General features: G+C 43.2%; 1 protein-coding gene across 6 annotated transcripts in view; it reads left to right on the top strand.

The window, feature by feature from the left end:
• Window positions 1-24,911, top strand: part of limch1b (LIM and calponin homology domains 1b) — a 322,052-nt gene that overhangs the window by 126,639 nt on the left and 170,502 nt on the right. For all 6 annotated transcript variants that reach the window (XM_060927404.1, XM_060927403.1, XM_060927406.1 and 3 more), the window contains one exon: window positions 19,605-19,672. In XM_060927404.1, the coding sequence (XP_060783387.1) occupies window positions 19,605-19,672 (68 nt within the window). The remainder of the gene's footprint in view (window positions 1-19,604; window positions 19,673-24,911) is intronic.

Genomic DNA, 24,911 nt, shown 5'->3' with positions numbered 1-24,911 from the left:
CTTCTTAATACACTCTCTTTGTTTGTCAGCACATTTCCATTTACATCTTTCATCACTCTTACCTGCTGTACATCCCTCGCTTCCCTGTTTCTCTGTCTAGCTAGTCTGTACAGGTCTTTCTCTCCTTCTTTGGTCTCCAGTCTTTCATACAACTCCTAGTATGCATCTGCTCCCTGGGCGCTCTGGTGTGGCTGCCCACTGCTCTGAGTGTGTGTGCGCGTGTGTTCACTGCTTCAGATGGGTTAAATGCAGAGGATGAATTTCACTGTGCTTGAAGTGTGCATGTGACAAGTAAAGGTTTCTTCTTCGCTACCGCTCTTTTTGCCTTCTGTTTCATCTCTCTGTATAACCGCTTGCTTTCCTCGTCTGTCTGATTGTCCCAATTCTTCTTTGCTAGCCTCTTCTCTTTTATAATTTCCTGCACTTCTTTGTTCCACCACCATGTCTCCTTGTCTTCCTTCCCGATGACCACCCTAGCACCTTCCTTGCTGCCTCTCTTACTAGTACAGCAGTAGTATTCCAATCTTCTGGCAGACTTCCATGACCACTCAATGCTCATCTTATTTCTTCCCTAAACTCCTTCTGATGTTCAACCTCTTTTAGTTTCCACCACTTAATCTTCGGCTCCACTATTTCACGCTTCCTCTTTTTCACTTTCAAGCTCATCCTGCACATGACCACTTGATGTTGTCTAGCTACACTCTCCCCTGCCATCACTTTATAGTCTCCAATCTCCTTCAGGTTACCCCTTCTGCAGAGTATGTAGTCGACCTGTGTAGATCCTCCTCCACTCTTAAATGTCACCCTGTGCTGCTCTTTCTTCTTGAAGTATGTATTGACTATTGCCAAATTCATCCTCTTTGAAAAATCAACCACCATTTGCCCTTCCACATTTCTCTCTCTTCCACCATATCTGCCCATCACGTCCTCATCTCCTCTGTTTCCCTCGCCAGCATGTCTGTTGAAATCTGCTCCTATCAGCACGCGCTCCTCCCTCTGTATACTTTCTACCACTTCATCCATCTTGTCCCAGAAAGACACTTTCTCTTCATTCTCACATCCAACCTGTGGGGCGTACGCACACACAACATTGATTACCACTCCTTGAATCTCCAACTTCATGCCTATCACTCTATCTGACACCCTCTTCATATCAATCACACTGTTGACCAACTCTCCCCTCAAAACAATACCAACACCATTTCTCTTTCCATCGACTCCATAATAAAACAACTTGCATCCATCTCCAATGTTCTTGGCCTTGCTTCCTTTCCACCTCGTCTCCTGCGCACACAAAATGTCCAGCTTCCTTCTTTCCATCATACCTACTAACTCTTTCGCTCTGCCAGTCAGTGTTCCCACATTCAGTGTTCCTACCCTCAATTCTAAGCTCCTCCCTTCCATCTTTCCTAACATGCCTCCCTCCTCTCTTTCTCCTTCTCTGTTTTGGCGCAACAGTAGCACACTTTCCACTGGCACCCTGTTGACCAACAGTACGAGAGGCGGTCGTTGTTAACCCGGGCCCCGGCCGATCCGCTATGGTATTTCTCTTTTCATTCCGCATGTTAGATTTGGCACAGTTTTACGCCGGATGCCCTTCCTGACGCAACCCTCTCCAATTTATCTGGGCTTGGGACCGGCACTAAGAGTACGCTTATGCCCCACCAGTGGCTGGGATTGTCATAGTACTGTGTAATGTATCAAATTAAAGAGCATGAAGACCTGAATTGAAAACTTGTTTTTAATTTTGTAAATATATCTAAAAACAAAACAAAAAGTTATGAACATTTGAAAATCCAGGGTTTTATAAAATTTCCATTTCTGTCCATTGAGCCAGTCACAAACCAGCAATAATTTTCCATTGGTTTAATTTTCCATTCATGAGAAAAAAACCTCAATCAGAAATTAATAGACCAAAAAGCCAAAAATAAAGAGATTTAGAATTTTGAGTGTCAGGGTAAGAATTACAGATCAAGATTTCTTCTTGTATCTCACAATTATGCACCTAGAAGGCTTAAAATTAATACATCACTAAAATTAGTACATCCTGTGTGTTTAAACATAAAAGCCAGAATTTAGAGGGTATGTTTACTTTAGACTGTGGACACCGAGCATGACTAATGACGGTGGTGCTCGAATGCGTTGTGTATAAGAGGGTCAAACTTTTGTTAATTCTCTTCAAAACAGTATTACTGATATTTATACACCACCTCAATTTTTTTCCATGAAAACAAATATTAGGAAAATCATTGATTTTTAGGAAAGATACAAAATGTTCCTCAGTGATCCGATCTTTCGCGGGCACGAGACAAAGTGTTCAGCCGATTTTATTGGAAAAATCAAGTCAACATGAGATATACGACCACTAGGTGGGAATCATGAGTTTCAAGCTGATTGAACCAACCATGAGTGAGCTGGAAGCAGCCACAAAACACACGGACTGGGGACGAATATCACTAAAAAACCCAAGATGGTAGCGCCCGTGAATTTGGTGTATTGCGTCACGCAACGTTAAAAAAACGCTTAAAGTAGAAGCTCATCACAACGTTGCACAAAATTAACAATAAATTCCGTAAATGTTATTTATTCTTGAATTGACACCAGTTTTATGCAAACACTTTAAAACGTCTTTAAATGCCAAATGAAAACATGCTGTTCTCCCATAGATGACTTGCAACCATGTGATCAAAATGCGCTACACCATGAGCGGCCGCCATGATGGTGGATATTCAAAGCAACTAGGACGGCAGTCGCTGAAAGCGTGTCTGTAAATAATGCTGAATTTTCTCAGTATTACCACGATATGAACGGTCCAGCGAAGATTCTACACAAAGAGAAGTGGTTTTGACCCATATTATTAAAAAAAAAAAATTCTGACTTTTCTGAAAAGACGTTTCTACTGACCATCGAGTACACAGATATCACGTTCTATCTGGTTTGGCTGCTGAAGAATCAAGTCCGACTTTGGACAAAACATAGCCCATTTTCTGAGTGGGTGCCCAGTCTGGATTGTTTCTATCGTATAATTTGCTGGTGCTCCTAGAAGCGAAATGTTAATACACGTGTTAAAATTCTAACAACAACCGAGTGAACCACGACAAGAGAACGCTCATTTTATAGCAAAATTCTAGCAACACGAAATAAAATTCTTCCATGATGTTATCGAGAAAGCTTTTGAATCTCACCGGAGATAAAATTATTACTGCAAACACAAGCTGTTTTGGTTTTAGCCTCTGTTAGATCAGCCCTGCCGATGTTGTTCAGCCGTGCTCGTCTCCTCTCCGTACGAAGCCTCAGAGTTTGCTCGCCCTCTTTCCGAATCACGGACGAAATTCTAAAAAATTGGAACGTGCCACGGTCACGAGTACCGTCGTGACCACAACCATGTACAGCACAAAGATATGGCATCGCGAAAAGAACGCTTAAAGCAGTGGAAGAACAAAGAGAGTTGCGCACGCGTGACTGTGTTTTGTATGGAATGTCATTTGACCCCGCATTTGTATGTTGTATATCCACCAACATGGCCGATATCCGGGTTTCTATTTTGCTTTGACGTCACTTGCAAGTCAAGGATACAAACGTATGGGAGGTTCATCAGTGCAGCGGCGCTCTGTCAAGCCTAATTAGAACGAGCGCATTAACTGTCAGTGCTATTGTAATGGAAGCGCGAGATTATTTCATTATTTTTCATTACCGCTGCAGGATCGGAGTACAGGGATGTCGAACTGCAGTAAGAAGATAATCACATAGAAATAACCGTGATTAGTTGTTTAATTATTGTGCCAAGACTAATAAGAGTGGAATAATCGAGTTATTTACACCAGGGGTTTTCAAAGTGTGGGAGAGTCAGCCCCCCCTCAGAGAGCAAATAAACAACAGCGCCCCCCCCTCACAATTTTTGTTGTTGCTATACTTAATGTTCCATTCGTATTTTAAAAAAAATGGTTGTACACATTTTTATTTTTTTTCTTTTACACATTTTAAACATCTGTGCTTTTTTAAAACATCTTGTTTTACACATTTTAAACATCTCATAGCATCGTTAGCTAGCATCTCTTGGCAGACAACACACTGTGGCAGTGGAGCATCTTCAGATCCAGTCCATGAAAATCCAAACTTTAAATAATCGTGGTCATACTTCCTTCTTTTTTCAGTCCCCCCAGGATTTTGCGGGCCTTTTTTGTGATTGTTGCGGGCTAAAATGTCTGTTGTGGGGGGTTTTCCAAAAAATTGCGATGGCACTTTAAAGTTGTAACCTATTTTGTTTTGTTTTTTTAAGCTAAAGTCTGCTTAATTTTTTTTTTCGTCTCTAACATCTTGTATTAATGTAAAATGATGACATTTCATAACACCGTAATTTCCTGGTTAACCGCTTTAAGTTTGAATATGTGTGTGTGTGTGTGTGTGTGTGTGTGTGTGTGTGTGTGTGTGAGAGACCTGTGCTCGACATTGCGTCCCATCCAGGGTGTATCCAAGGCATCCCTGCCCTTCACCCGGTGCTCCAGAGATTCACCACAACATTTGACCAAGATAGAACAGTTACAGAGAATGAATGAAATGTATTCAATTAAATCACCCGTTTTAAATCTTGTGGCACTTTGTAGTAAAATGTTATCAGCTAACACTTTAGCCTTGTAACTCGTTAGCCTTATGTTCACCTGTGTCCTAATGATTATTAGATCTCTGTTATTTTTTATTTATTTATTCCCCCCCACTGTAAATTTATGTACCAGGGTAAAACAATTAATTCGCTAGCTAGCCACTTAGTTTGAGATTTGAGTTCCACAAAGCCATATCTTGAGCATTTAGCATGCCAGCTAATAAACTCCGCTAATCCTATGCTAGTTAGCAAGATGGTTAAAAACATGATGAATAACATTCACTCAAATGTGTGATTTTTACCTAGTTTGCTCAGCCAGTGTGTTAATAAGCGAAGTGCGCAACGCTTGGTCAACTACTTCGGCTACCAAACGAACTAGCGAGGCACTGAAGTTACTATAGGAAGACAGGTAGCGGACGGTGAACTTTAAAGCTTTATAGCGATTGGCTTAAAGATAGGGTGACCAGATTTCCCTAGTCTGAAACCGGGACACTTTTGCGTGCAACCATGCTCGTGCACGCACACCTTTTTTTTTACATAAACGTGACACTCGGAGAGGTGCTCTTATCATTTTGTTGAAGCTCACATTTATCAACATCTCACATGAAATAAAACAAACAGGCATTTTGTTATCTAGTAGCATAGTGGTATAGAGGTTTTCGACCCACGTGATCGTTGCCATGTCGACAAGTAGATGGCGCCATTTTGGCGGTCACAACAATGGCGACTCCCGCTAGATCTGTATACCTGTATATCTGTATCCCACATGATCTGTATACCTATGTCGTTAAAAACCCATCGCCATACACAGGTATTGATCTGAAAGCGTATAAGTTTGGATGCCTACAAATATTTTGTGTCAGGCTGGGTAACATGCCTACATCAGTGGGTCGTCCCTGGAGCCGGTGGTCGCCATCTTATTACAGCTAAGGTTTGTTCACATTTTCATTTACTTTCGGTCCTCAGGATAAACAAAATGTTATTAAATGTCATTGAAATAACTTCTTAGTCTGTTGAGACATGGCCCGTTATAAATTTGCTGTTACCAGGCAATGACCAAGAACTGTATTATTAGGGTCGGTGTCTGTGTTGTAGCAGTGTACTAGCAGCTAGCTGTTAGCACTAGCTAATGTCAACAACATAGCTAGTATGTTACTGTAGCAATGTTTACGTTCAGTCATTTGGATGACCGTTAAAACCTTTCAGTCTCAAGTTTTTCCTTTACTGTATTTACTAGTTTACTGAGCTAGCGCGCTCGGGCAAGCTGGGAGCTAGCGCGCTCCGGCGCGCACTAGTTCCCGGCCTGCCCGAGCGCGCTAGTTCCCGGCCTGCCCGAGTGCGCTAGCTCAGTAAACTAGTAAATACAGTAAAGGAAAAACTTGACACTGAAAGGTTTTAACAGTCATCCAAATGACTGAACGTAAACATTGCTACAGTAACATACTAGCTGTGTTGTTGACATTAGCTAGCTTGACCTTCAAAATGGCGGACACCGGGGCGTCACGTGACCCTGTGACGTCAGGTGAAAAACCTCTATACAGATCAGTTAAATTATGGTCGGACAACAGATTTTGTAATGGCTGAGAATAGGCCAGGCTATGTCCATAGGCCAAATTTAAACTGATTTATTTCACCTGTTTGTGAGAACACCAAGAAGAATGCATATGCACATGTAGGCTATATCTCTAAAATTGTATGCACTATAGCATGAACTTAAAAAGTAGATATGTGACCTCAACATAGCCTAGGTCAGAATCAGCCTTACTAACCATTCCCCACAACTGAATGAATAAAGCAAGATGATGTGTACAAAAGCGAACACTTTAATGGAAGGTGCAACAAGCTGTTCAACACAGCAATATGGCCAAACTGTCAGAATGGTATGTTAAACAGAAACAAAAAAGAGACAAGTGATTTGAGAATATATACTACGGAAGCCGAGAGAGGCCCTTCATATAATCCTTTTTTTTTTTTTTTTAATTCACCTTGTTATCCCGAGATAATGACATAATCATGGATTAAAGTTTTCCGTCGTGTGACGGATTTCCGTCAACTGAACTCTCCCAAGGCCAAATGTGAGGTCGGTGCTGATCCGAGGAGAATTAAAATGACGGGTGGTTGGGTAGAGATTGGGTTATAACACTGTGTTGCAACACCATCAACTATCAGCAGGGTTTATTTAACTTTTTTGTTTTTGAGCCATGCTTTGTGTCGTTCATTTCCTATGTTTGATCATGTTTAAACGTTCGCTGTCTACGGTGCGGCATTAAAAAAACATGCGCTGTCAAAATTGGCAAAATACATTCCCATGTGCTTGGCGTGCTTGTGTCTGACCATTTGTTTTGTATTAAATTAAATCTTGCCAAAATGACTTAGTTCAAACTTGGACATATAGAAATGGAGCATGTTAAAAAAAAAAAAAAACGAAAAAATAAACCCCGGAAAGCCCGCTCCTCTGCTTCAGCCAGACTTGAAGACCCGACGGTGCAATGCTTGCAGACTGTCAGAAGTAATCAGACCTAAATTTATAGCTAACAAATCAGCAGACGCCCCAACAATTATTTTCGTTCGGCCAACGTGTAAGGTATGTTAGAACCGTGCCTTATAGCCTACGTTATATCACAATTTAAAGGACGTTTGAGGAGTTGGAGGCTGCGAGCGCAATGATGTTCCGACATGCGCTAAACTTTATTCCCTGAAATAAATCATACACCAGCGTTCAATGCCCCAAACAGTCAAAATGTCTAGAAGACTACGGTTAAATAATAATCATAGCCTACTAAGTTAAATTACGTCAAAACATCTGTTTCTGGCCTATGAAATGATGGAGGAAAATGAGAACGAACGCAAAGTAGATAGCAGCCAACTTAACGCGATCTTTTAGGTAACTTAACACTCGTGTTGGCCACAATATTTCTCTTAATAAAATCTTGAATTGTTTTTGAAGTCGTATTCAACACAAAGTAAGGTCAAACCCCAATTTTAATTTAAGCGAAGGTCCAAACTTTTTTCTATGTTGACGTCGAGCATAGAGGAGCATGTCATTCTGCTTTCGGTTTCGGCAGCATGGATGCGCTTTACATGAAAGAAGGCACTGATGTGTCTGCCATCGATAAAGGTGTAAAAAACAAGTGGAGGTGGGCTTGGCTGTACGAAATGGGTGAAAACGGAAAGCCATTTAGTTCATGGTGCAAAAAACTAAACATTCCAGGCGCTTGCATTTGTGTGGTTTGCCGCAAAAAAATAATATACGGAAGCAATGGAAAGAAAGTGCAATAAATTGAATATATTAATCCATTAATTAATTGATAATAAAGTTATCAGTTCTAAGTTAACCATTCTCAGAATTTCATCGAAATCCACCCATAAACCCCCCCCCCCCCCCCCCCCCGTAAAATTTCAGTCAAATAATTTTTATTTTTTTTTGCTTTAAAGGAATACGCCACCCCCAAGTGAAATTGAGTCAGTCCCTGCAGTCCCTAGAGTTGGATGAGTGAGCCAAAGCGTTTTGTAGCCGACCCAGCCATTGTCCTGATCTGGAAACGTCCCGGTTAGCTTTAGCTTAGCGTAGTCGCTGTAATCCGGCGTGTCCAGCTAGCATTGTCGTTGCAAAAGTGAATCAAATAACTCAAGATTTTTTATAATTATTTCTCATGACCTGTACATTCACATCGAGTACACACATCAATGCAAATTAACACGAAGGGATTTACTAGACCAATTTATATCTGGAACTATTTTTGGCCACAGCACAGGCAAAGCACTGCTGCAGGCGCAAAGACACCACGCAGCACCACAACTTCCGTCAATACACCAGTGTTACCAGGGAAACCAGGGTTTTCAGGTGCTGCGTGGTGTCTTTGCGCCTGCAGCGGTGCTTTGCCTGTGCTGTGGCCGAAAATAGTTCCAGATATAAATTGGTCTAGTAAATCCCTTCGTGTTAATTTGCATTGATGTGTGTACTCGATGTGAATGTACAGGTCATGAGAAATAATTATAAAAAATCTTGAGTTATTTGATTCACTTTTGCAACGACAATGCTAGCTGGACACGCCGGATTACAGCGACTACGCTAAGCTAAAGCTAACCGGGACGTTTCCAGATCAGGACAATGGCTGGGTCGGCTACAAAACGCTTTGGCTCACTCATCCAACTCTAGGGACTGCAGGGACTGACTCAGTTTCACTTGGGGGTGGCGTACTCCTTTAATCCATGCATAATTAATTCAGGATCTCGAGAAAACAACACAACTAATTCGAGATCTCGAGAAAACAAAACAATTATTTCATGATCTCGAGTAAACAGCTGAGAAATGGTTCATTCAGGTACGCCAAGAGACTTGTGATATGCTGACGGTCAATAGAATGTCTGGAATAATCGATCACCTATTAAGGCAATATTTTGATCAGGGCTTGACACAGGGAGAGACTGCATTAAGTCTTTTAATAAGGGATAATTTCAAAATTAGTCTGCGGCACCTCCGCAGAAGACTGGCCCGGCTTCGTCTCTACCGATGGAGATACAGTGATTCAGCTGAGATCACGGAATAACGGTTTTGTTTTCTCGAGATCTCAAATTAGTTGTGTTGTTTTCTCGAGATCCTGAATTAATTATGTCGTTATCTCGGGATAACAAGGTGAATAAAAAAAAGATTATATGAAGGGCCTCTCGCAGCTTCCGTAAATATACACTCAAACAAAACAGCAGTAAAGGAGGAGAGGGGCGACAGCCCGAGGAAAGCCCCCACAAGAGCGCACAGCATTTGCAGCATAGGCTACCCAACTCAGTACAAGAACAAAGCACTTACAGTGTGTGCAGTAGGTTTCGTGCACATTGTTCTGCACCTCTCGGAGGAAGGGGTAGGTGCCCTGTAAATCTTTGGAAAAGGTACATTTTCTTTTCGGCATAATTGCTGCGGCATTACTGCTGCTAGCTGCTAGACAAAGAACATTCGCGCCAGTTAATGTTTATTTTATTGTTGCATGGCAACACGTTCTGTTGTCTGGAATAATGTGGCTAAATAAACACCCATGCCACAGGGCCAGGGGGCAGTAACCAGGAAAGTTTGCGATTCCTGTCAATTCATCAAAATAGTAAATGCAGACATTTCTCCGCTAATGATTCCCATGCTGCTCAGTCGCAAATGTCGCGAGTGGCGAAAACCGGGACACATCCGTGTCCCGACAGACTTTTGTCGGGACTCGGGACACACAACTCCAAATCGGGACTGTCCCGGTAAAACCGGGACGTTTGGTCACCCTACTTAAAGACCTTAAGCCTTAAGTGAATTGTAAAACTATGACAGGTGCACACTGTGCTTTTTACCAATGTACTAACGGAAGTTATAAACTTAAGCGGCAGAAGAAAACACACAATTGTACTGGGCCTACATCTGAAGACGGGTCATGTAAATGTGATCAGATTTGACAGCTCTGTTATTGTTAGGCATCTATATATAGGCCTTATGTCAACTTGTGATCAATTATTAAATTTACGTGAGTAAATTTACGTGTGTAACGTTACGTCAGCATAGTTGTTACGCTAATTAAGGACATTATAGGGCAGAAACATGCACTTTTATCTCATACATGTTGGGTCCCCATTACCTAGCCTCATAGGTCCTAACGTTATACGCGTTATATATCAAAATATCAAAACAACTCACCTTCCTTGTAGTCATTTCGAAGCCGATGGAGTAGCGCTTTTTCGTCCCTGTCAAGTAAATATTTGGCAATATCGACTGACATGCATGGTGGCCACAGCTTAAGCCCCTGGGCTTCGTCCAACCACCCATTGGTTGTCTGCAGAGGGTTGGGAATTTGTTTGCCTTCAACTGTCAACAAGGACTTGTAGTCGTTTTTGACAGCTTGTCTCTACTCATCCTTCGTTAAAACGCATGGTAAGTTCTGGACTGATGCTGCATAGGCAAGGGCAACCAGTTCTCCTTTACGTTTTGCCTTAGTGCCAGTTGTGGTCTTGGTTGTCACAGGCAGTCCACGACGACTGCAAAACCGTTTCAAATCGTCAACTTTCCAAAGTTTAAACCGATCTAAATCGTAGTTGTCAATACTGCTTTCCGCCATTTTGAAGTGCTGTTTGGTAGCCAAAAAAATTAGCGATCCCATAATGCACTGCGCGGGCAGAGATTCGCAATTCGCTTATACAGAGTGGCATAAATATAATTTCAGACTAACCGAAAGATGACTTATCAAAAGCTGAAATGCATCCTTAAATGGATGTAACTAGCAAGCTGCAGATATGGCTTCAAGGCGTGTCATGTAAACGCAGGATATTTGAACAGCTGAGCTTGTTACATTAAAAAAAAAAAAACTTGCCAAGTATTTTTTTTGTACTTTTTTTTTTCTCATGTTAATAGTTAGCAGTCAGTCAGATAGGAGAAGGAAAACCACTGACTGTTACGTTAGCAGCTACGTTACTGGTTTGTCCCCCAGTGCGCCATAATTTCCCATTTAACTGTCATACTAATGCCATTGTGAAATCCAGTATAACCCTCACCACTGCTTCTGCTGACAGGAGACTTTACTTTAAGGGAAAATCCTTCTGTTCTTAGCCCCTATGTTAGCACACAACAGAGATTTAGTGAAGAGGACGCCAGCTTAGATCAAGCTTGTTAGCTTTGTGTTGATGGAGATAGTGGTGACAGCACACACTCTAATCTCAAGTAGCTGTGTGAAACCAGTGTGGGAGAAGTCATATCTTGTTTCTCTTTGGAGTTCTTGGCTCTGCATTTAAGTGTTCTTTGTTGTGATGCCAGTGTTTAAATATTCCCAGAGTTTAATAGTGCAATTCTAGAACGGCTCTAAACTCGCATACAAGCACAAACGGCTGCGCCATCAGCCCATTCACTGTTCAGTGCACTTGTGTGGAGGTTTGTTCCTTTATTGTTATGATGTCTGAAGAAAATTTGGAAAATACAACCCCAATTCCAAAAAAGTTGGAACAAAGTACAAATTGTAAATAAAAACGGAATGCAATGATGTGGAAGTTTCAAAATTCCATATTTTATTCAGAATAGAACATAGATGACATATCAAATGTTTAAACTGAGAAAATGTATCATTTAAAGAGAAAAAATAGGTGATTTTAAATCTCATGACAACAACACATCTCAAAAAAGTTGGGACAAGGCCATGTTTACCACTGTGAGACATCCCCTTTTCTCTTTACAACAGTCTGTAAACGTCTGGGGACTGAGGAGACAAGTTGCTCAAGTTTAGGGATAGGAATGTTAACCCATTCTTGTCTAATGTAGGATTCTAGTTGCTCAACTGTCTTAGGTCTTTTTTGTCGTATCTTCCGTTTTATGATGCGCCAAATGTTTTCTATGGGTGAAAGATCTGGACTGCAGGCTGGCCAGTTCAGTACCCGGACCCTTCTTCTACGCAGCCATGATGCTGTAATTGATGCAGTATGTGGTTTGGCATTGTCATGTTGGAAAATGCAAGGTCTTCCCTGAAAGAGACGTCGTCTGGATGGGAGCATATGTTGCTCTAGAATCTGGATATACCTTTGAGCACTGATGGTGTTTTTCCAGATGTGCAAGCTGCCCATGCCACACACACTAATGCAACCCCATACCATCAGAGATGCAGGCTTCTGAACTGAGCGCTGATAACAACTTGGGTCGTCCTTCTCCTCTTTAGTCCGAATGACACGGCGTCCCTGATTTCCATAAAGAACTTCAAATTTTGATTCGTCTGACCACGGAACAGTTTTCCACTTTGCCACAGTCCATTTTAAATGAGCCTTGGCCCAGAGAAGACGTCTGCGCTTCTGAATCATGTTTAGATACGGCTTCTTCTTTGAACTATAGAGTTTTAGCTGGCAACGGCGGATGGCACGGTGAATTGTGTTCACAGATAATGTTCTCTGGAAATATTCCTGAGCCCATTTTGTGATTTCCAATACAGAAGCATGCCTGTATGTGATGCGGTGCTGTCTAAGGGCCCGAAGATCACGGGCACCCAGTATGGTTTTCCGGCCTTGACCCTTACGCACAGAGATTGTTCCAGATTCTCTGAATCTTTTGATGATATTATGCACTGTAGATGATGATATGTTCAAACTCTTTGCAATTTTACACTGTCGAACTCCTTTCTGATATTGCTCCACTATTTGTCGGCGCAGAATTAGGGGGATTGATGATCCTCTTCCCATCTTTACTTCTGAGAGCTGCTGCCACTCCAAGATGCTCTTTTTATACCCAGTCATGTTAATGACCTATTGCCAATTGACCTAATGAGTTGCAGTTTGGTCCTCCAGCTGTTCCTTTTTTGTACCTTTAACTTTTCCAGCCTCTTATTGCCCCTGTCCCAACATTTTTGAGATGTGTTGCTGTCATGAAATTTCAAATGAGCCAATATTTGGCATGAAATTTCAAAATGTCTCACTTTCGACATTTGACATGTTGTCTATGTTCTATTGTGAATACAATATCAGTTTTTGAGATTTGTAAATTATTGCATTCCGTTTTTATTTACAATTTGTACTTTGTCCCAACTTTTTCGGAATCGGGGTTGTATCTGATGCATAGAGTTACACCCGTTCAAGCTCATGCCCTTCAGCTAAGGTCTCATGTAGCCGGAAACACTTCACGGTAGACGCTGGTACACGATTTTGAGCCTTCCAGGGGTCAACCAGCACGTGTTTCAGGCCCTTCCATTGTAATACGTGAGAGCCAGGGAGCTACCTTGACAACCGAGAGGGCATGGCTTCCATCCCCAGAAAGTCTCGTCATGTTTAAAATTGCTGTGGGTTAAGTGCCGGATGAATTCGTCCGTCACAACTGTTAAGGCATATGTGAGGCTTACATGGGCTACTTCTTTGAACTATAGAGTTTTAGCTGGCAACGGCGGATGGCACGGTGAATTGTGTTCACAGATAACGTTCTCTGGAAATATTCCTGAGCCCATTTTGTGATTTCCAATACAGACGTTCAAACTTCAAGTTTAGGGATAGGAATGTTATGTCAAGTTTGGTCCTCCAGCTGGTTCCAATACAGAAGCATGCCTGTATGTGATGCAGTGCTGTCTAAGGGCCCGAAGATCACGGGCACCCAGTATGGTTTTCCGGCCTTGACCCTTATACACAGAGATTCTTCCAGATTCTCTGAATCTGTCACAATCATTGAGCTCAAAATATTCATGGAACAACATTCTGCAGAAAGCAAAAAGTTTGCCTGGGTGTGTGTGTGGTTTATTTTGTCTTGCCATGGCTATGCCGTATTGCAGCCGTGAAAAACGTACATGCTGCCGTCATTACTGCAAGGCCAGACGTTATTCTACGTCACTGCTGCCATTGGTTTTACCAGCATCTTCCGTTACTACTACCGTGGCTTCATTTGCATATTTACTCCACCCAAATTTATGCGACGGATCACCTCCGAAATCTGCTGGAATGGCTGTGGTAGGTCCCAGCCATGGTTCTCATGGACCAACTGGCTATGTGTGACCTTAGCTTTAGGGTTGCCTAATTTCAGTCTTGAGGTTCAGACTGGTTGAAAGGTGGGGTTGGGGCATTGGATGGTGTTTAGCAAGTACTTAATTGCCAGCTGTATTCATTGTTCACCATTTAAACCATGAATTAAATTGTGTTAAATAATGACGGTGCATAAGTCATGCTGCTACATCATAATTATGAAAGTAAGACCAGATAAAATTACAGCTTTTAAAGCTACGTGTAGGGGAGAGCGGGGTTGGTAGTCACACTTTTTACTTTTTATTTGAATTCCTCCAAAACTGTATCCTTAATAGTGTCCCTTTCAATCTGTAATGGAAGCCTACAGTGTCGGGTAGAAATAGAATGCCTTTACTCTCCTTCAGCTTATTCTGTTTAAAAGATGTGTCCTGTCAAATATGTCTTGTGCATTTATGACAACCATCCCCATTGTGGGGTTGGTAGTCACACACTGTGGGGTTGGTTGTCCCGATGTTGCTTTTATGGGGGGGAGTGGAGTCATTATTAAAAATGAATTTAAAAATGTTTTTCGTTGAAATGAAACAACCTAACAGTATCCTGGATTGAGGAAACGTAAACAGGAAAGCATATGTGTAGGCAAGTTTCCAAACTTCAATGGGAGAGAGGCCGAAATAAATGTCTGACGCAGTCATTATGTATTCTGCCAGCTGACTTTCCTGCTCCTCACTGAAGACTAAACGATTTTTCACATACCCTACTGAGAGGGATGGGCAGATTGCATCTCCAGCAACCTCTGATGGACTTCTTATTACAGTATCTTGCTAGTGTTCTGCAATTAATCTGAAATTCCTTCACAGTGGCTTTAATGGTTTGGTTGTGCAGCTTCACCTCTCTGACTGCCCTTAGCATTACATCTGGTGGAGTCTGGCCCTGGTTGGTCTTCCTGACAAAATTCCTACCCATTTTTCTATCTAAAAAGGAGTAGATATATCATACTGTGCATGTCTATGCCAAAAAAGGGGTTGGTTGTCTCATGTGACGACCGCACTTATGATGACCATGAAGGAAGATATTGCGAAAAAATAGGTACCCTATGGGTACATGTGGCTACTGCTTATAAATAAAATTGTTTTCTGATACCATGTCCATGCAATAAATATAGCATATGTGACCCCTCACCGAATCCAGGGACACATGTCGGCCGAAACGAATCCGAGATAATCGCAAAAGAAGCATTTTTTTTTTCGAAATTTGTGATTTTTGTTTTTTTCCATCATGTGCAAGTTGAGATCTTGAAGAATGCAATCAGTATTTCAGATAATAGATTGTTTTGTTGGAAAAGCATACATTTTTTGTTGCAAATTGTCTCATTTTTGTCAGGACTGTAGTCTGCTGGGGGGTGTGGGTAAATTACCATATGAGCCATTCACATGATGATTTAGTCTTTTGTTTTTTGTTTTTTCCGTGAATCAGCTGTATGATCCGAGCTGAGCGCATGGCTACTTAACCTGCATACAGGCGTGTGATTTCACTATGGAATGAGTTACTAAACAGAGCGCAGAGGAGCCGACACACCACGAAGCAAACTGACACACAGTATTTACATCGGAGATAACACATTTCTAGCAAAAAAAACCGCAACCTCGTTTTCCAGATTGAATGGAATACTTGAATGATCGGCTGATACACGGACCGTTCTAGGATTGCATTCCATCGGAGGCATTGGTGTGTGCAAGGCGCCGTTTCTCTTTCTGATGGGGTAAGTTTATTAATCTAAGGCTGTGTGGTTATTTTTGCATGTAACGGAGAGTGTTGTGGTTTGGTTAAGCCTAGGTCACAACCGGACGTACGATTTTTTGGCCGTGTGATTTTTGGCGTTTCCCAAATCACTGCGGTTTTTTTTGTTCACGGAGAAAGACGCGCGTTGGCCGTAAGTTTGTCTTGCAACCTGAAAAAAACGAGTTTGTTTGACATGACAAAGCACCTCTGCGGCCGGTCTGCGGCTCGAAAATCAGCACATCACACGCGCGCTCTCGTGCTTTTCACACGCGCGCTCTCGTGCGTTTCATGCGCGCTCTCCGTGTGTTTCTTGCATTTTTTGCATGTAGACCAGCCGTAGGAGCACGGTACTGTACGGCCGGTTGTGACCGAGGCTTTACATGAAACTAGTGTTGTGTTAGTTGTGTCATCATCGTGCTATCTTTCTTTCTTACGGTGTGAGTAATTTTTCAACCACAAAACGTTAAAGTATACTTTAGGACTTATTTTTGTACTTCATAATTGTGTTGGGCATACTTTGCATGGAAGGAAAATTGACGTGGTGATCTTTGTTTACATGAAAGTAGTATCGTGCTAGCTCGTAGGGGGTAGGGCTTTCCTTAATGTCATGCAAATGAGCACCATTATGTGCCCGCCCTACACCCAGAGTAGCTGAGATGGAAAACTTTGAGGGCGATTTTCTCCCTTTTCTGTTTTAAGAAGTATACACTTTCAAAAGGCCACACATTCTTCAAATATTGTCAGATCTCCACATGGAAGGCATCATTGGAAAGCTTAGAAACTGTACTTTCTGAATCTGTCAATAACTCAAAATGCCCCAGGGCCGACATGTGTTCCTGGATTCTGTGATCTGCCACATATATTTACTCTATGAGGCAGTAGCCACAAAAAATGAAGCGTAATCCAAAAATGAACAATTTAAAAATCACAGAAGTAAAATATACCAAGTGTCTGTACTTTTATATTATTCTACTCTTACCCATACATGTCAACCTTTAGTTACCCATGCCCTTGCAAAATCTGTACTTTTCCCCTTACATACACCCATGAGCCCTTATACATAAGAAAAAAAATCCAATATATAATCCAAAGCACCGATTTGTTTTATTCCACATTCTACACTCCTTTTGTAATAGGCATATTTATCACACTGCATCAAGTTAAAGGGATCAAATAAGCATGTACTGAATAAAAAGAAATTTTTAGATCCCAGAGAAAACAACTGAATTAAAAAGGACTATATGTACGGTACAGTTAAGTAAACAATTATCTATGAAAGAGACTGACTGACTGAACTATAAAGTTAATTATTTAATATACATTGTATCAGGGCGGCACGGTGGTGTAGTGGTTAGCGCTGTCGCCTCACAGCAAGAAGGTCCAGGTTCGAGTCCCGTGGCCGACGAGGGCCTTTCTGTGTGGAGTTTACATGTTCTCCCCATGTCCATGTGGGTTTCCTCTGGGTGCTCGAATATGGAGCTCAGATATCAATGCGCTGCCGAAGCGCGCAGAAGGTGTTAGCACGCCTGTCATTATAGTGCAGACTTTCCATAGCATAGAAAATCGCTACGTTTCAATTTGTGTAACTGAACTTGTTTCATATCACTGGTCGTATAAACCTATGTAAACAGGAAAAACGCGGAAGAGTTTGGTCGCATCTAACTACAGCCCCAAAAAATACCATTGGCCATGCTGAGCCTAGCTACATTGCTAACAGGAGTGACAGCGCGTCTGACTGCGTCTGACTGACTGGGAGGTCGCACAAAGCTCGGAGAGGTACGGAGCAGCTCGTCTCAATTCAGATAAGAGCATATTTCATTATGGAAGTACGGTGGACTGTTCCTTTAATAGAGCAAATGGTACTTGTGAATAGTGACAAACTATTAATTCTACATATTCTGACAGGGTCAGTTGAAGAGTCAGAGCGTCCTAGATTCATATGAATGTAAAAGCATATTCTGACGGAGTCGTTTGAATTGTCAGAACGTCCTACATTAATATGAATTCTGACAGGGTTGGTGGACGTTGTATCAATGTAGAAGCATGTTCTTTGCAGAGGGAAAAACCACGGACTATGACTTGAATCACACTGTAGGATTTCCTGCAATGTAGGACTGCGTCTGACATCCCCTCCTACTGTAGGACACTTCGTGGATGTAGGACCGTTTATCAGAACACTGGTTTTAGTGCTTTTTGAAAGTTCACTTACCTGTTTATCACGAACTATCATCATATGGTCTGTCACTTCACTTTCCCAAAGGCTGTCTTGATCCTTGAAATGGAATGTTTACTACACTAATAGCACTAATGATAGTGTACTAATTTGACATGAGATTTAGTCTGATATATGCAGTTTGAGGCACTGAATTTCCTCAGTGACTGCAGAAGGCCCAGATCCTGAGGCAGCAGAAAAATTTTTTTTTTTTTTTTTTTCCTGCTCTGGTTTCTTCCATGAGCAGCAGTTTTGTTCTTACATGAACAGAGACTTTAGCAAGTTCGAGACATCTGCCCCTTCCACCTAGATGAGCTCATAGACTCACAATTGGGTAGTGTCGCTGTGATTAACAGGGGAGAGAGGGTATGCTATCCGTCCCATCCAGAGAGCCCGGCCAAATTTGCTCCATTGCCTCCTGACTGCAGATTCCTTTGGCATTGTTGGGACTTGCAGTCTCTTGTTGATAGGGTACATTCTCTGTTCTGTTTGTCTTTTCGTGGATTGATGTCTTTAGAAATACTTTTTAAGCCATTTCCAGATTCATCCATGTCTGTAGTTCGAAGGAAATGTGTTTTGATTAAACGGCTTTTTCTTGAGAAGATTCCGTCAATAACCAGTGTGGGCGGTTTTTTTTTTTTGTGCACGTCAGGGCATCTCTCCAACCCACACTTCTTATTCTCATCTCAGTTACTTGAACCCTAAACCTACACTGTGAATGAATACTCAGTGGTGAATTCAGTTTTGTCAAGAACAGTACTGTTGTTTGTTTGTTTGTTCATTATTAATTTCAAGACATTGTGTATAATTGTAACTTCATGTTAGCAGCATAGTTAACTATGTAGCACGTCTGAATCTCATAATATATTCGGATAGTGTCCAGCTAGTGCAGTGTAACTTAAGGGATCCAGAACACTCCTACAGTGCAGCCACAGGATATAGCAAGTAGGGGCTTAATTCAGAATGTATCACACGAACTCACCGGCCACTTTAATCGGAACTTGTTCTTGATTCTAAGATTCCTGTTCTTGGCTGGCAGGAGTGGAACTTCTACTGGCTGCATGCTGAGATGCTTTTCTGCTCACCATGGTTGTAAAGAGTAATTATATGAGTTGGTATATCCTTCCTGGCAGCTCGAACCAATGACCTCTTGAATCCTCTGACCTTTCTTATCAACAAGGCGTTTCCACCCACAGAACTGTCGCTCACTCAATGTTTTTTTTGTTTCTCGCACCATTCTGTATAAACTCTAGAGACTGTTGTTTGTGAAAACCCCAGGAGATCAGCAATTTCTGAAATACTCAAACCAGTCCATCTGGCACCAATATCTATGCCACGGTGAAAGTCACACTTTGAGATCATAATTTTTCCCATTCTGATGTTTGAAGTGAACATTAACTGAAGCTCTTGATTTGTATCTGCATGATTTTGCACATCATGCTGCTGTCAAGGGATCGGCTGATTAAATAACTGCATAATACAGCATGTGTGTACATTTAAGAGTATATTTAGATATTTTTAGGTAATGTGAGGAACTCATCTCTCTGTGTGTGTGTGTGTGTGTGTGTGTGTTAGGCAGTCACTGGCAGAAGTTTCGGGGAGGATTTCAGAGGCAGCCTGGACAACGGAATCCTGTTGTGCGAGTGAGTACACTTCTGTTCACAAGCACACTCTTGTTTGCACAGACCTTTCAACTACATAATCATACGATCAACTAGGGCCTGGCCGATAAGGAATTTTCGGCACTGATAACAATAAGAAAAAAAAGTGTGTGATTTCTGATAACTGATATGATCTGCCAATACCCACCCCTCAAAAATAAATAAATAAAGATGTAGTAAAATATTGGGGATAGTACACACATAGTGAAGCAGGCCTAAATGTTCATAAAAAATTAGTCGTTATATACGTAACTATTAATATGGAAACACGTACGTTTATTAGTTGCATTTTCAAAGTACAGCCTACTTAATGAGGAAAAAAATGTAATCCATCTTCATGACTCTCATATAGCATATATGCAGTATTAATTATAACTATGAAATACTTTAGGATACTTTGTTTATTAATATAGGAACTGTACAAAAATAATTCCAGTTCAGACAAAAAAAAATATTGTAGATATGCCATTAATTTATGTGTACAACTGAAACTGTCTTTATTTTAAACCACTGAACAACACCATCTGTTTGACATGGTTGCTACCCTGCACTTCTCCGCTTGGGTCAGCTGATTGTTGTGATTTGTGCCACATTATCAACAGTGGAGTTGCAGTGTGCCATCTGGTGGACAAATAACGCAATAACAACAACAATCATACCATGGTTAAAGGATCCATCTTCCGTCTCTGTGTTTCTTTTTTTAGTTGTCATTTATCAGCCGTTATAAACACTGATACTGATTTATTGGGCAGTCAGCTCATATTGGCTGATAATATCGGCATGGCATCGATATTTATTTATTGGCCGGGCCCTACAATGAACTACTGTTAACATGTGCCAAAGCCTCTTGCTCACAATATGAAATGTGTACTTCAGAGCTATTTTATTCAGCTCAACACTGAAGAATGCTCAAGAAAGGATTAATTAATAAAGCATTCCAGCATCATGTGAGAACTCGAATGTTTGAAAGTTAAACATTAGAACCAGCAACAGTTGTTTAAGTGACCTATTTTTAACCATAAGAAGGTAATGAGAGAGCGAAAGAGATGGATGGGGTGAGAGGAAGAATTCTTGGCAGTGAGTTTTCGCCATCTGTATTTAATTTTTATGTCCTTTGTATAATTTACTGATGTTTAGTGTGACATCACTAACAATAACTGCTTATTTCAACCAGAGGTGGCACCTGTGTGTCGAAACATGCATGTACTGTATGGGATGTGTGCATCTCAGAGAAGTAATAGGTCAGTTATGTGATCTGAATGTCACTGTTTTGTTTAAGCAAGTGATCATTTAAGATCCTAATTTGCTCACTTTAAATAATACAACATTACCAGCCTACAGTACTGTACAAAAGTCTTAGGCACCCTCATCTCATCTCATCTCATTATCTCTAGCCGCTTTATCCTTCCACAGGGTCGCAGGCAAGCTGGAGCCCATCCCAGCTGACTACGGGCGAAAGGCGGGGTACACCCTGGACAAGTCGCCAGGTCATCACAGGGCTGACACATAGACACAGACAACCATTCACACTCACATTCACACCTACGGTCAATTTAGAGTCACCAGTTAACCTAACCTGCATGTCTTTGGACTGTGGGGGAAACCGGAGCACCCGGAGGAAACCCACGCGGACACGGGGAGAACATGCAAACTCCACTCCCTCGCCGGCCCCGGGGCTCGAACCCAGGACCTTCTTGCTGTGAGGCGACAGCGCTAACCACTACACCACCGTGCTTAGGCACCCTAGTTTTTTTTTTTTTTCCATACAAACTATTATAGATTTCTATTTAATGACTTCTACATTATAGTGTCAGTACTAAAACGTTTTAGAGTTCCAAACGTTCGTTTTCCAGCATAAAAATGTTTGTACCTGAGCAGCATATTACATAAGAAACCACTTTTCAGATGAAAAAAGAAAACCTAATGAAGGCTACTGGGTTTTGGAGCAAAATTAAGAAGCAAGTGTCCAGAAAAACTGTGGCTGGTTCTGCAAGATGCTCAGTAAAACCTACAGCTCATTTCCTTATCCACAACTTTGCCGAACTCTGACCTTTCCCATGATTCATTGCTGCGTCATAGCGGAAGCCGGGATCTTTCTTCCGCTCCGCTGTGTTAACGTTTGTAGCTAACTCTAACTGCTAGGTAGGTAAGATCAAAGATGACTAAAAGATGGTTACACAGGTCCAATTTTCTGACGTGCTCTGGGGATAATATGGTCAAGGTGCCCCATGCGTTTACCGTCACAGAATGGATAGACGACATGAAGTTGTGGCCCGACGTCAGCTACGTTGACGTTGTCAGTTATTTTATTCTTAGTGAGGGCGTTGATGGTGAAGAGCTAAGGAACTACAAAAGCACAGAGGCGTACAATTATGTACAGAGTAATAAAATTAGCAAAATTATGTATAAAAGGGCGAGTTTGTTTGCTTAAAGGCTGAGGTTGAGCCTAGCCAGAGCAAAAAAAAAAAGGGAACTCCTGCAGTCATGCAGCAGCTACCATCTGGAAGGTAGGCCAGGTCAGAGTAGAGCTATTGTATTATTGTATTGGCTTACTAATAATGTAGTTGTAACACTCCCTACGTGTGGGTGGAGCACTAAGGACGGCAGGACAGAGATCAGGTTTGCAAAATGGCTTTATTGCCACACTTTTCAGTGAACAATGTTATATTGGCTAGACACACACACAGCCAGCGCCTAGTCCGGAGATCAGCTCCTCTGCTCTCACTCTCCCTCCTTAAATAGGGCGCGGTCACTGGGAAGACACACACAAACACAGGTTAATTGTTCTCAGGTGTCGTGATTCTGCCACTTACCTTCCCTGACTCCGCCCTCCTGTCACAGACCGGTGCTTGACCACGCCCCCGCTGCCACATACCCCCACCGCCCGACTCAGGCCGGGCGGCCGTCCGGCCTGCAGCCGACTCCCCCCCCCCCCCCGACGGGAGAGGAAGTCCGCCACGACCATCTGCGCCCCCGGCCTGTGGACCACCTTGAAATTAAAGGGTTGGAGCGCCAGATACCAACGGGTGATCCGCGCGTTGGCATCTTTCATGCGGTGGAGCCACTGGAGGGGCGCGTGGTCTGAACAGAGGGTGAAAGGGCGCCCCAGTAGGTAGTACCGGAGGGCGAGAACCGCCCACTTGATGGCCAGACACTCCTTCTCTATGGTGCTATAGCGCCCCTCACGCACCGACAGCTTCCTGCTGATATACAGGACAGGGCGGTCCTCCCCCTCCACCTCCTGGGACAAAACCGCCCCCAGCCCCCTGTCCGACGCATCGGTCTGCAACACAAAGGGGAGAGAAAAGTCAGGGGAGTGTAGAAGTGGCCCCCCACACAGTGCAGCCTTTACCTCTGAGAAAGCCCGCTGGCACTGCTCCGTCCACTGGACCGGATCTGGTGCCCCCTTTTTAGTGAGATCAGTCAGCGGGCTGGTGACGTCCGAATAATTAGGTATAAACCTACGATAATAGCCAGCCAGCCCCAGGAACTGTCTCACCCCCTTTCTGGTCTTGGGCCTCGGGCAGGCCGCAATTGCTGCCGTCTTATTAATTTGGGGACGCACCTGCCCGTTGCCCAAGTGGAAGCCCAGGTACCGTACTTCCACCCGCCCAATCGCACACTTCTTTGGGTTGGCTGTGAGCCCCGCTCGCCTCAGCGACCTAAGGACGGCCCTCAGATGTTCAAGGTGCCGCTGCCAGTCATTGCTATAGATGATGATGTCATCTAAATATGCTGCCGCATACGTGGCGTGAGGGCGGAGGACTCTGTCCATCAGCCGCTGAAACGTCGCAGGCGCCCCAAACAGCCCAAACAGAAGGGTGACGAATTGGTGTAAACCAAACGGTGTGGAAAAGGCCGTTTTTTCTCGGGATAGTGGAGTCAAGGGGATCTGCCAATATCCCTTCGTCAAATCCAGTGTCGAATAAAATCGAGCAGTGCCGAGTCGATCGAGCAGCTCATCAATACGAGGCATTGGGTACGCGTCGAATTTAGACACCGCGTTGACTTTTCTATAGTCCACACAGAACCGGACCGACCCGTCGGCCTTGGGTACCAAGACCACCGGGCTGCTCCAGTCACTGTGGGACTCCTCGACGATGCCCATTTCGAGCATGGTCTGAAGTTCTTCCCGAACCACCTTTTTTTTGTGTTCGGGTAGCCTGTAAGGGCGGCTACGCACTACCACCCCCGGGGGTGTCTCTATGTGGTGCTCTATGAGGTTAGTGCGACCGGGCAGGGGCGAGAACACATCCGAAAACTCGGTCTGCAACTGGGCGACCTCCGTGAGTTGGGTCGGGGAGAGGTGGTCTCCACAGGGGACCAGAGAGGTACGTGATGCCAATGTTCCTTTTTGAACCTCCGGCCCCAGCTCCGCCTTCTCCGGAACTACCGACACCAATGCCACGGGGACCTCCTCGTTCCAGAGTTTAAGCAGATTGAGGTGGTAAATCTGTAGCGCCCCACCCCTGTCCGTTCGCCTCACCTCATAGTCGACATCCCCGACTCGCCGTGTGACCTCAAAGGGTCCTTGCCACTTGGCGATCAATTTGGAGCTCGACGTGGGCAACAGTACGAGTACCTTATCTCCCGGAGTGAACTCTCTAAGGCGCGTACCCTTGTTGTACAGGCGGGCTTGCCGTTCCCGGGCCTGCCGCAAATTCTCCTGAGTTAGGTGGGTGAGCGTGTGGAGTTTTGCGCGCAGGTCCATAACGTACTGAATTTCATTCTTACTTTGTGAAGGTCCCTCCTCCCAATTTTCCCGCAGCACGTCCAGGATGCCGCGCGGCTTACGCCCATATAATAATTCGAACGGGGAGAACCCCGTGGAGGCTTGGGGGACCTCTCGCACTGAGAACAGCAAGGGTTCGAGCCACTTATCCCAATTACGTGCGTCCTCACTTACGAATTTTTTAATAATATTTTTGAGGGTGCGGTTGAATCGTTCTACCAAACCGTCCATTTGTGGGTGATACACGCTGGTGCGGATCGGCTTAATCCCCAATAACCCATACAGTTCGCGCAGTGTTCGTGACATAAACGTAGTGCCTTGATCAGTCAGAATCTCTTTCGGGATTCCAACTCGGGAGATGACGCGGAAGAGTGCCTCTGCAATACTGCGTGCTGAGATATTGCGCAGAGGCACGGCTTCCGGGTATCGCGTTGCATAGTCCACCAGAACTAATATAAAGCGGTACCCTCGTGCTGACCGATCTAATGG

Source organism: Neoarius graeffei, chromosome 8, assembly GCF_027579695.1.
Source record: "Neoarius graeffei isolate fNeoGra1 chromosome 8, fNeoGra1.pri, whole genome shotgun sequence".
NCBI classification, from domain to species: domain Eukaryota; kingdom Metazoa; phylum Chordata; class Actinopteri; order Siluriformes; family Ariidae; genus Neoarius; species Neoarius graeffei.
Note: the sequence above shows the minus strand (reverse complement) of the source record. Positions and strands in the feature narration are given on the sequence as shown.